Here is a 10,608-nt window from a genome sequence, read left to right as displayed (position 1 = left end):
CGGCGTACAAATCCGCTTTGTAAGCACAGATATAATGAAACAAAAGGTTTAAAAGGGTTGATTTTACACAAGGCCTCTCCGCAATGAATGAAACACTTGTTGGCAGAATAAGTTCAGGTTTCGTCAGAGGAATTGACGATGGTTCAAAATATAATGAAATGGCAGCATCCTCATCCTTCATTGGCTGAAACCACCTCATAAATCTCAATGAACATATTAGCAGTTGAATAATATGCAGAGCATTAGATGTTTCTGTTTCAATCTATCCAACAGATATGAAAGTTTGATGATGAGTGTTGAGATGTAATGTTTCCACCCGGGTTTATTATGTACGGTAGATAGATGGACATTTCATGCTCAGCGTGCAGAATTGTGTTTAATGAGATCATTAAAAACCCTTGCTGTCCTGCAACACTCTTGCATTGCTGTGTATGCGCGAGAACGCTTCGTGCCACTCATAAGCGTAGTCGATGGATGTTTTTATCAAAGCCTCCTGCTGTCCTTGCAAAGCACAGCGATCACACAGTCGTCCCATTACTGGAAGGTCACAGGTTTGATTCCTGCAGTGTTATCGAGCTCTTCCTGCTACAACGACGACTTTTAGCATCGAGGGTGTACCCAGCGTCTCGTACACCCGTAGCTTACATTTGTTACCCATAATGTATTTATTCATGGACGGACTTTCTTCCATCAGTATCCAGTAAATACCATGAGATTATTCAACTCACGCTAATGATTACTCTGCTGGCAACTCAAATGGGATTAAATAATGTTAACGCTCAGATTAAATGGATTGTTTTAGTCGCTCAGACTGTAAGAAAGGCAAAAGCAGAAAAGCATCTTCCAGGAGATGTAACAGCATTTATATTTTCTATAATAAAAACTATTTATATAAACGTGGGACTTTCTTTTAAACATGATATGATCCAGGTCTGTGAGACATGTCAGCACAGGAAACGAAGGACTTTCTAACAATGGACTGGTGTGGTCGTCATCAGTGGAGCATATAGTAACTGTTTAACCAACCAGAGGTGTGCTCAGACTGCAAGACAGAGCTGCCGGGAGAGCCAGGGATCCATATAAATAATCAGACAGGTGATGAGGCCAAAGAAGGATTTATGAATTCTCCTTTACAGCCCAGTAAAACGCCATCACTATTCATTAACCCGTGAGAAAAACTTTGCTCCCATTGTAGCACCTGTGGTCACATGACCGCCGGGCTGCAGGGCAGAGCTGTTTAAAAGGAGGCCTGTGGATAGAGGAGAAAACACACACACTGAGCTGAGCACCTGCTGAGCACATCATCAAGACAAAGACGCTGCAAGACAAATCGCTGTCACCATGAAGGCCGCACTCGCCACCATCGCTGTCCTCGTCCTGGCTCTCGGCTTGACCTCTGAGGCTGTGCAGATTGAAGTGAGTGTGTTATTGATTTCTGTATGAGGCTTTGTTAATAATAAAAATAATAATAATAATAATAATAAATTGTATTTGTAAAGCTCTTTTCCAAGCTAAAAGCAATCTCAAGGCGAACCTTGTTCATGTAGGTTCACTGCAAACCTGCATGCTGTTCTCTTGTGGATCACAAACCACTGTGCAAACCTTTTCCACGTACTTTTGTTTTGTCACAGCAGTGCACATTGGTTCGGATGCACTTCTTTAATACCAACAGCTTCCTTTTCTTTTCAGGAGAATGGATTGTTTTTCTCCCTGGAAGCCGTCAAGAGGCTCCAGGAGCTGACAGAGCTCAACAGTGTGACAGGACAACGAAGCCCACGACTCAGGGCGAACACCGTGTCCCTGTGTGCCGATCCGCTGCTGCCACAGGAGTTCCTGCCCCTCTGTAAGCAGAGAGGAGCGTCTGCATCCCTCGCTCGACTAGGTGAGACCATCCACCAGCCAGTCTTTGTGATGGATTTTTAAGTATGTACATTGAGGGTACAGGTGATTCAACAGTCTGTTTTATTTCAGCTCTGGTTCCCAGGGACGTCTGTGAGATCTGCGCTTTTGCTGCCTGCACCGGCTGCTAAACCAACACAAGCAGCCAGAAGCATCTTTTCCAGCTTAAAACTTGTGATTTTCTTTTCCTCCCCCCTCAAAACTATAGTACTTCAGAGAATTTCTAAAAAGAAAAAGAATTAGCCTGCAATGATGAGAGATTGAAATGTTCCCTGAATACACAAAAGGCCCCAAACAGAAAAACAAACAGACAAAGTGAGGTTATTTTCTTCTTCTTGTTTTAACTGTAGCATATTAACTTTATTTTTCCTCTGACAGTTCTTCATCATACATTTTTACTTTTTGAATTGACACTGTTTGTTACATTTCTATTTTACCAAGCTTTGTACTGTATACATATTTAAAAGAGAAGTTTCTTTTTTTATTAACAATGTTTTGAATAAAAAGCTTTCATTCATAGATCAAATATACGTTGTGCTTCTTTCTGTTACATATAATTACTCTGTTCTGGTCTCCTCCTGTGGTTTGTTGCCACAGAGGGGACGGGGGGACGGGGGGGGGTTATCACAGCGTGTTTGCCTCATTTCAGCCTCTTGTTTGATACGGTGAATAATTTATTCTATGCATTTTTATCTGACTCAGCCAAACGTCCTCATTATACAGATATACTGTCAGTTCAGTGCACCAGTGGATTCTCTGAATACTCGCTCTGACACTTGCAATATACTCACAGCCCTGACGCATGAAGGCAGATGATTATTGTAATAAAGCGGGATGAATGTACATGAATATGTATATACCGTACAGGCTTTACAGTATGTGCAGCGATGCCACAAAAAGGTTATTTATTGGTACGTTTGTTGTTGTTGTAGCTTTGAATTTATCATTTTATTGTGTTAAAAAAATGATAAATGTATGAACTTTGTGCAAATTAGAATATCATTTAATACGACCAGTTTTAGGCCAATGTATGTCGTTAAAATGTATACACAAATACATTCAAACAAGTAAATTAATTGTTATATTAAGAAGAAAAAGTCAGGAAATACAAAGCTTTTGTGGGTTTAGGGTTGTATGACAGCAGCTGTAGAAAGAGGATTGTTTTTACCTCAGTTCTGGATTATCGGGATTTCATATGATCGATCCTGCTCCTATAGACTCACTCTGCACTCATTGCACTCACCAGACCCGTTTCTGTTTTACTCCATTTGCTTCAGTTATTTTTATTTTTATTTCTATTACACCGTTAAAAGGGATACGCTCAGCCAATTTACCCTGAATAAATAAAGGTTGAACTAAAGTAAGGAACCACTCCCCTGCATTTTGTCTAGTGCTCTCATTCTTCTTTTTAACAGTTCCCATGTTAATATTACTCTCATCTTTTTCCAATGTGTCTCTATCTTGGTTCATTCAAATTCCGTATGATATCACTCGGTGTGTGGCAAACCCAGAACAGACATTTATTTTTAATTCCAATTTAAACCTCAATATTGCCAATCATGAATCTTGAAGAAGACCTGAGGGCCGGAACGTCACCTGAATAAAAGAGGAATACATAAAGAGTCAGAGCGGGCATCACTCTCACACTAGTCTGCTTCCAGTAGACATTTCTTTATCATAAAGTCACATGCTACAAACTGTCAGATATTATGTTCATTTCTATATTTATATTCATATGTTGGTAGTATAATAATAATAATAATAATAATAATAATAATAATAATAATAATAATAATAATAATAATAATAATAATAATAAGCTTAATAGCAGAATAAAAATAGTAAATAGCATTAAAAATTGCATTAAATATAGTATTAAATAGCAGAATAAAAATAGTAAATAGCATTAAAAAATAGCATTAAATATAGTATTAAATATCAGAATAAAAATAGTAAATAGCATTACAAAATAGCATTAAATATAGTATTAAATAGCAGAATAAAAATAGTAAATAGCATTAAAAATAGCATTAAATATAGAATTAAATAGCAGAATAAAAATAGTAAATAGCATTAAAAATAGCATTAAATATAGTATTAAATAGCAAAATAAAAATAGTAAAAGTGGAAAAGGCTAATAGTTAGATAAAATAGCCTACTATTTAATATTTGCATTCTTTGTTTCTTCTTTACTATCTTTTGTCCATTGTATCTCTTTACTTTGTCTCTTTAGCCAGTTGACGACAGTTTGGCAAAAATACAAACAAACAAAGTCTGTCTCACAGCCTTAATTTCCTCTTTTAAGTCAGCAGAGTGAAACCTGCCAATAATTTGACATTGATGTGACTTCTGAAACTGAGCAGTGTTCACACAGTGTCCAGACTGTGACTCACAATGACGTATTACACATTTGACTCTTATCTGTTTGCAAACTTTGGGAAAGAGCTCCTTCTTGACTTAAATAAGGGGCTTAAAGTATAAATATGTGACACTGGACTTTTTATGGGGATGTTTCCATCAAGGTGCAATAAGGTGCGTGTTTCTCACTGTGTAACCAAACAAAGAAGTTCCCATTTGCATCTGGAAAGCGTCACAATATCACAACTGTGCAAACATGTGACCTATATGCATCAGCTCTGTTCATATACAGCCTCTCCCTTATCAGACAGCTATGTGACGAATATCTGTGGGGGAGATTTATTAGTTTGGCACAGAGGCATCGGATGCGTTAGTATCACTAAGTCAATAATGAAATATCGCACTGACGGAGAAAACAACAGAGATTGAGGTTATAAAAAAATCAAAAGGATTGTGGTTATAAAGCTAAAAAGAGGATCCAAAGCGCTGAAGGTGTGCACGCCTTTGATTATCTTTGACCAGTCAGTGTTCCCCCTACCTTTACTCTCCATAAACTGCTAGCTGTCTCTGTCAGTAAATCACTCACTGGCCTGTCCAGACTTCTTATAAGAGCTCTGGGCAGATATCCAGCGACCACAGAAGAAGCATCATTTGAAAATGAGAGTCCTCAGTGTCGTCCTTGTTTTGGTGCTGTGTGTGAGCAGAGGAGCTCGAGGCGTGCAGGTTCAAGTGAGTACCGCTTGCTCTTGGAAATACTGTTGAATACTGTTTTTTATCTTGTCAGACTGTTTCTTTTGTTGTTTTTCTTCTCACTCTATCTTTGCTCTTTTTGTATTTGAATTTTCTAAATGCATCTTAGAAATAGTCATGTTCTCTCTGCACAACTATACAGTTCTCTCGTCTGAAGTTTGATAATGCATTGCACCGCTTATCATTCGCTTTACAAGACCAGTACAGCACGCTCTTTATCTCAGTCGAAAGCACCTGAAACTTGGCAGATCTGCAGGATTGTTCTCGTCCCTCACGGTTCTTCGTGTTCCTCCCCTCACAGGTTGGAGACAGGAGCTTCCCCTTGGAGGCAGTGAAGCATCTGAATGAGCTAATGGATTTAGACGACAGCGTTAGCCCTCACCTCGCTGGGACAAGCCTTGTAGCTGTTTGCGCCAACCCTCTCCTGCCGCAGGTCTTCCTGCCAGTGTGTCAATGGAGGGGAGCAGGCATTGTTTTCTCCAAACTAGGTAAGACTGAACGAAGGGGAAATAAGCAAATAACAGACACAATATTTTTAAACTGTAGCACGCAACAGATCAATCTTATTTTTATTTATTTAAAGGGCTGAAGTCATTCGTAGAAACAGCTGCGTGCTGTAGATTTAGGAATATTCCAATACAAACCGGAGTAAATGATGCATTTTTGGGGCCTACTTTCAGCCGTGGATTAATACATATTTTGGTGCTATTCTGAGTATTTACCAGCTAACGCATTAGCCATGTCCTTTATAATTAAGGAACATCACAACCAGTTCATTGATGTGTTTTTAATGGCTTTTATACACCAATGAATCTCTCTGGCAGAGAGAAAGATGCTCTTGTTGTTTTGTTTTTCTGCTGACAATAATAAAGCAGAAAATACCACCAAACATTTCCCTCAATGAAGAAGCTGCATCAACTTAGCTTAGCACGGGTTAGCAATGCTTAGCATTTGTCTTTTGACGGATTCACACAGGAAGAACTCTCATGGGTTATTAGAGACGCTGTTTATTCAACAGTTTTATCTCCAAGAAACGCACTTGAGATTAAAGACCCAACAACAGGCGGAGGCTTCAGCTAATTCGCTCAGATGGATTCCTGTTTACACATTGCATTATGCACATCCTGCAATTGCAGCACCATAAAGTGCCTCTGGAATGATAATGCCAGACAAGAGGCGTATGAATGACTGTTCAAATAGTCTTTAGGGGACAATATAGCTCAATAGACACAGACGGCACCCTTGTTGGTGTATTGAGACGGGGACGCAAACGCAAACCATTATCAAAATTGTAGCGTTACATAAAACTGAAAAGCTGACCCTTGGGTGGTACAAAAACACATTTTAGGTGAGATGAATATTAATGTTTCCTTTTTTTTCTTGCACTTTTCCAGCGTCTATCGTCTCATCCTCAGATCGTTGTGAAATATGTGCCAACCCCTCCTGCTTTGGGTGTATGAACTGAGGCTGCCATCTGCTAGACACACAAACACTCCTGACTAAGAGCCTTTGGGGCCGTCGTCCTTCATCGTTCTTTCACATTTATATGTATAAGGCGCAAATAGACATCGGCAAAACACGTCCGGTCACCTAGCAACCAAGCCCAACGGGTCTCCAAACTCGGAGATCAACATACTCATTTTTAAAAGATACGTACAGCTGATTTATTCACCATTTTCTCAAGTTATGGTAGATGCTGTACAAGGACATAGGCCCTTGTCAGTAAAGTGTCAAAGCAGATGTTCTGCAGTGTTTAAATATTGCTTTTTTGACTCTTATGTTGAACTTTTAATTTATTGAGTGTGATGCGGCTTCTTGATAATAAAAAAAACATGTACTATTTGCATCCTTGTTCGCAGTTTTTACTCACACCCACAAGTGTTCTTACCTTTATATAGACACAAATGCACACACGCACACACACACACACACACGGGGGGGGAGGGGGGGATAAAGCTTCCCTATGCTTCACAGCCATCAGGTGGCACACATTGTCATCACTCCTTATAGGAACGCCTATTTACAAACATGTAAAGCTGCTTTAATGCCTGCATTGGGTTTATCTGCATCCAACTGATCTATAAACCTTAAAAAAAACACGAGTTTTATAGATCAGTTAATGGATTGGTCTAATGGAAGTGATCAAGCTCAACTAACACTGTGTTTAGTCCCTGGTGGCTAATGTGTGTTACCCACCATAATGTGCATTAAAATAATTAAAAATAAAGCTAATGCTATTATTTTACTGGGGTATTGACTCACACAAATAATTATATGTAAATGTACAGTCCACATAAAGAATAGTATCAGGATAATGTTATACTGAACTTTGTTTCAACCCAGCTCTCGTTTGCATCTACGTTGGTTTGAGAAAAGACAGAAAAGTTGGACTGACGTGTCCATAAATTACACTCAACCAAAGTATTGTAAATGTAAATGTTTTACATAGACAAGGAGAATTTAAAAAAATGAACGAAACACAATTAAAAAACAACAATAAAGGAAAATGTTGAAATAATTATCTCAGGCATTCTATGTATCATTTCATCATATGGATTGTCTTTTGTATATTATTAAGTTGTTTTATTCTTTACATACTACATCTATTGCACGTCTGTCCGTCCTGGGAGACAGGTCCCTACTCAGCTAAGCTTTCTGCCATTTTTTCCCCTGTTAAAGGCGTTTGTTTGGGGAGTTTAGGAGGTCTAAGGACCGAGGGTGACATATACTCAAATATGTCAAATGTGTGATTTGTGATATTGGATTAATGGGCTATATAAATAAAATTAACTTGACTTAAACGGAAACATAGAAACATTGACAGAGTGACACTATGGATTTAAACGAAGCCGGAAGTAGCATGGAGTGAGTCATCTCGCCTCGCTTGCAGCCTCTGTTTCCTTCCACAGCCTCTTTACGTCCTCTGGCGGTGACTGAACACAAGCACCAGCACTAACATTTAACAACAGCCAACCTAACGACAGGCTAAACAGATAATTCATTTATTAATTAAGCTTTGGCAACGAACAGTCATTTTGCCCAGCATGTGTTCATGCTAGGTGCTGAATTTACTTTTGAAAGCGACCGTTTGTTTTCTTTGTAAAGGCTTTAAACCGTTGGATATTCGCTGTTTCCTGTCAGTCTACATTTCACAGACTGCTCGGTGCACTCATGTGTAGCCATGATGTACCTTCAGGACACTGTAGTAACCTTTACGTGTGCAATGTGTGTTAGACATACAACGCTGCCTCTTTGTTTACAGAAATAATCGGACTCTACTCTAACCAGACGTTTGTCGCGTGTTATGACGTGACGTGATGTAACGTAGCGTGGCTCGTTGGTCTAGGGGTATGATTCTCGCTTAGGGTGCGAGAGGTCCCGGGTTCAAATCCCGGACGAGCCCTCCGTTTTAAATCGACTAAAAGAAAGTAAAAATCCTGTTGGTCAGAAACCGGCATGGTGTAAACTTTAAAAGTACGTATATTTAGTGCCAAAACAAACACACAGTATGAATAAAAAGATATATAATAACATGAAGTAAAGCTTGTATACCTATATGTAAAATACTAAGTAATCCCATAACATACAGATTTATTTATTTTGTAAGTAGCTTTAATTTAGCTAAAAGCATGCTGTATAGTAGTGCCACATGTATATTCTGTTTGTTCCAGCTCTTCATTGAAGCTTTGATGTTTACAGTCTAGTCTAGCAGTTGTACTGTACAGTAAAAGAATTGTAAACAAATACAATAACATGTGTAACCGTGAAAAATAAAATGAAGATGATGTGATAAAGATGAGGCAATTGCAATTACAGTGAAAACTTTAAAAATACGTCCAAAAAGATACTTAAAATAGGAAGTTGTGTACATAAATACAAACGATAAACAAATGAGACTGTTTCTGAAATGATGAGACAGTTAACGGATCTTTCAATAATAAATTATGTTCTTTTAACAAGCACAAATGTGAAACATTTGCTGTTTCCAGCTTCTCAAATGTGAGGATTTTCACTATTTTCTGACATTTATTATTAAATACGTAAGTTTATTAGCACAATTATTGAGTTACAAAATATATACAATGGGGGGTAAACAGTCATTTCAGTGCAGGAGAGTAAGGAAGCCTGTAAGGCTCATTTAGAGTCGTTTTTTAAAAAACAAATACAAAGACATTATAAAGAATAACTAGTTATATACAGCTAACAGAAGCATCTTGCCTTTAGGTTTCATAATCAAAAGGAGTAAATTAATAAAAAATCAATAATGACAGTAATTATTAGTTACTAAATGATGTGGAAAGTAACTAAGTACAGTTACTCAAGTAGTAAACTTAACTACATTTTAAGGGTAAGCCACTTGTACTTTGCTGAAGTATTTTCAGGAAACTATACTATTTACACTTATTTATTTGATATTTATAGTTGCTTTGCAGATTAAGATCTTCTAATACAAAACACAGAATCCACCTTTAAAATATGATTATCAAATTCCCCTCAATCCCCACAAGAGGGCACAATTCACTAAACTATGTTTTTCTACATTGTGCAGACTTAGCATCTGTGTAGCATATTGATCTACTCTCTGCATAAATGTCATGTTATGTATTCCCTTTTTCTTTTCTTTTTTAAGAAAATAATATATATATTATATGCTTTTAGGGGGTACCAGTCTCATGTCCTGAACATGTTCGGGCTACAAGTGTACAGCTTGGCACTACATACTTGCAAAGTTCCTGATACCCCCTGTCTTGTACCTCTTTCCCAAGCAGCCATGACAGGGTGAGATTCCCTGGTAAACATTTCTTGGCTTGTCTTGGATAAGGAATACCATCCCTCCAACTGCTGGAGCTCAGTCCCAGTGCGCATTTAGAGAGAAGCATGTTGACAGTCGGTGTATTAGGGCCAACAAACATGGGCAGACAAACAACTATACATCGAAGAGTTAGAGTTCCCACGTCGCCTAAAGCGGAGAGCAAAGTCCACACAGAAAGGCCCGGCGGGGTAGTCAAACCCACAGACTTTTTGTTGAAAAGCGATAAGGAAAACCAAGTGAGAACATGTGTGTATTGACTTTGAAGTCTTTTGGGTTTCCACACAGCCCTGAACCTCTGAAACCCCACATCCCTCACCCCCACTTATCGCCTTTGAAGGACTTGCATCGGTTGAGATATGTTTGTTAGTGTGTGAGTCACAAGCTTTAGTCACAAACTTTCCCTCATCTGCAACAAACCTGTCAATCTTGATTTCAACATGCCGAGTCAACTTCGTACTTCCAATCTCTCCAATGTATCTTCATACATTTCAACAGGTTACAGAAAGCTGTAAGAAATTAAAAGTGTTGCTAGCAGATTTTAGCAGCTTCCTGGATAGCATATTAAGCTAACAAAGACAAAAGAAAGAGGCCTCCTTCTCTCTGCTCTTTAAATGCAGAGTATTGCTCTTAATGGAGCGCCATGCAACACAGCTTGAAGGTGGATCCAATGTGACAGTGCCTGGTCAGCTTCTTTCATATCCCCCCCCCCCCCCCCCTACACACACACACACACACACACACACACACTCATTGGGGTCATGGATGAATTATCTTGACAGGCTTAATTC

The 10,608-nt window shown here is 38.6% G+C and overlaps 2 protein-coding genes and 1 non-coding gene across 3 annotated transcripts; all 3 read left to right on the top strand.

Moving 5' to 3' along the window:
- Nucleotides 1–1,280: 1,280 nt before the first annotated feature.
- On the top strand, nucleotides 1,281–2,267 carry LOC115008651 (guanylin-like). Its single transcript, XM_029432371.1, has 3 exons — nucleotides 1,281–1,416; nucleotides 1,690–1,882; nucleotides 1,972–2,267. The coding sequence occupies exons 1-3, from the start codon at nucleotides 1,342–1,344 to the stop codon at nucleotides 2,028–2,030; spliced, it is 327 nt and encodes a 108-aa protein (XP_029288231.1). The 5' UTR covers nucleotides 1,281–1,341; the 3' UTR covers nucleotides 2,031–2,267.
- Nucleotides 2,268–4,914: 2,647 nt separating this feature from the next.
- Nucleotides 4,915–6,772, top strand: LOC115008675 (guanylin-like). Its single transcript, XM_029432404.1, has 3 exons — nucleotides 4,915–4,986; nucleotides 5,309–5,495; nucleotides 6,402–6,772. The coding sequence occupies exons 1-3, from the start codon at nucleotides 4,915–4,917 to the stop codon at nucleotides 6,470–6,472; spliced, it is 330 nt and encodes a 109-aa protein (XP_029288264.1). The 3' UTR covers nucleotides 6,473–6,772.
- Nucleotides 6,773–8,338: 1,566 nt separating this feature from the next.
- trnap-agg (transfer RNA proline (anticodon AGG)) lies at nucleotides 8,339–8,410 on the top strand. Its single transcript has one exon. It is a non-coding gene; the product is annotated as a tRNA-Pro (tRNA).
- Nucleotides 8,411–10,608: the final 2,198 nt, after the last annotated feature.

The sequence above is a fragment of the Cottoperca gobio genome, chromosome 5 (genome assembly GCF_900634415.1).
Source record: "Cottoperca gobio chromosome 5, fCotGob3.1, whole genome shotgun sequence".
Classification (NCBI taxonomy): Eukaryota; Metazoa; Chordata; class Actinopteri; order Perciformes; family Bovichtidae; genus Cottoperca; species Cottoperca gobio.
This window is presented reverse-complemented; position numbering and strand designations above follow the sequence as displayed.

Coding starts and splice junctions, on each gene's coding strand:
- LOC115008651 (XM_029432371.1), top strand. CDS start 1,342: ATGAAGGCCGCACTCGCCACCATCGCTGTCCTCGTCCTGGCTCTCGGC. Junction 1,417..1,689: donor CTGAGGCTGTGCAGATTGAA/GTGAGTGTGTTA, acceptor TTTTCTTTTCAG/GAGAATGGATTGTTTTTCTC. Junction 1,883..1,971: donor TGCATCCCTCGCTCGACTAG/GTGAGACCATCC, acceptor GTTTTATTTCAG/CTCTGGTTCCCAGGGACGTC.
- LOC115008675 (XM_029432404.1), top strand. CDS start 4,915: ATGAGAGTCCTCAGTGTCGTCCTTGTTTTGGTGCTGTGTGTGAGCAGA. Junction 4,987..5,308: donor CTCGAGGCGTGCAGGTTCAA/GTGAGTACCGCT, acceptor CTCCCCTCACAG/GTTGGAGACAGGAGCTTCCC. Junction 5,496..6,401: donor CATTGTTTTCTCCAAACTAG/GTAAGACTGAAC, acceptor GCACTTTTCCAG/CGTCTATCGTCTCATCCTCA.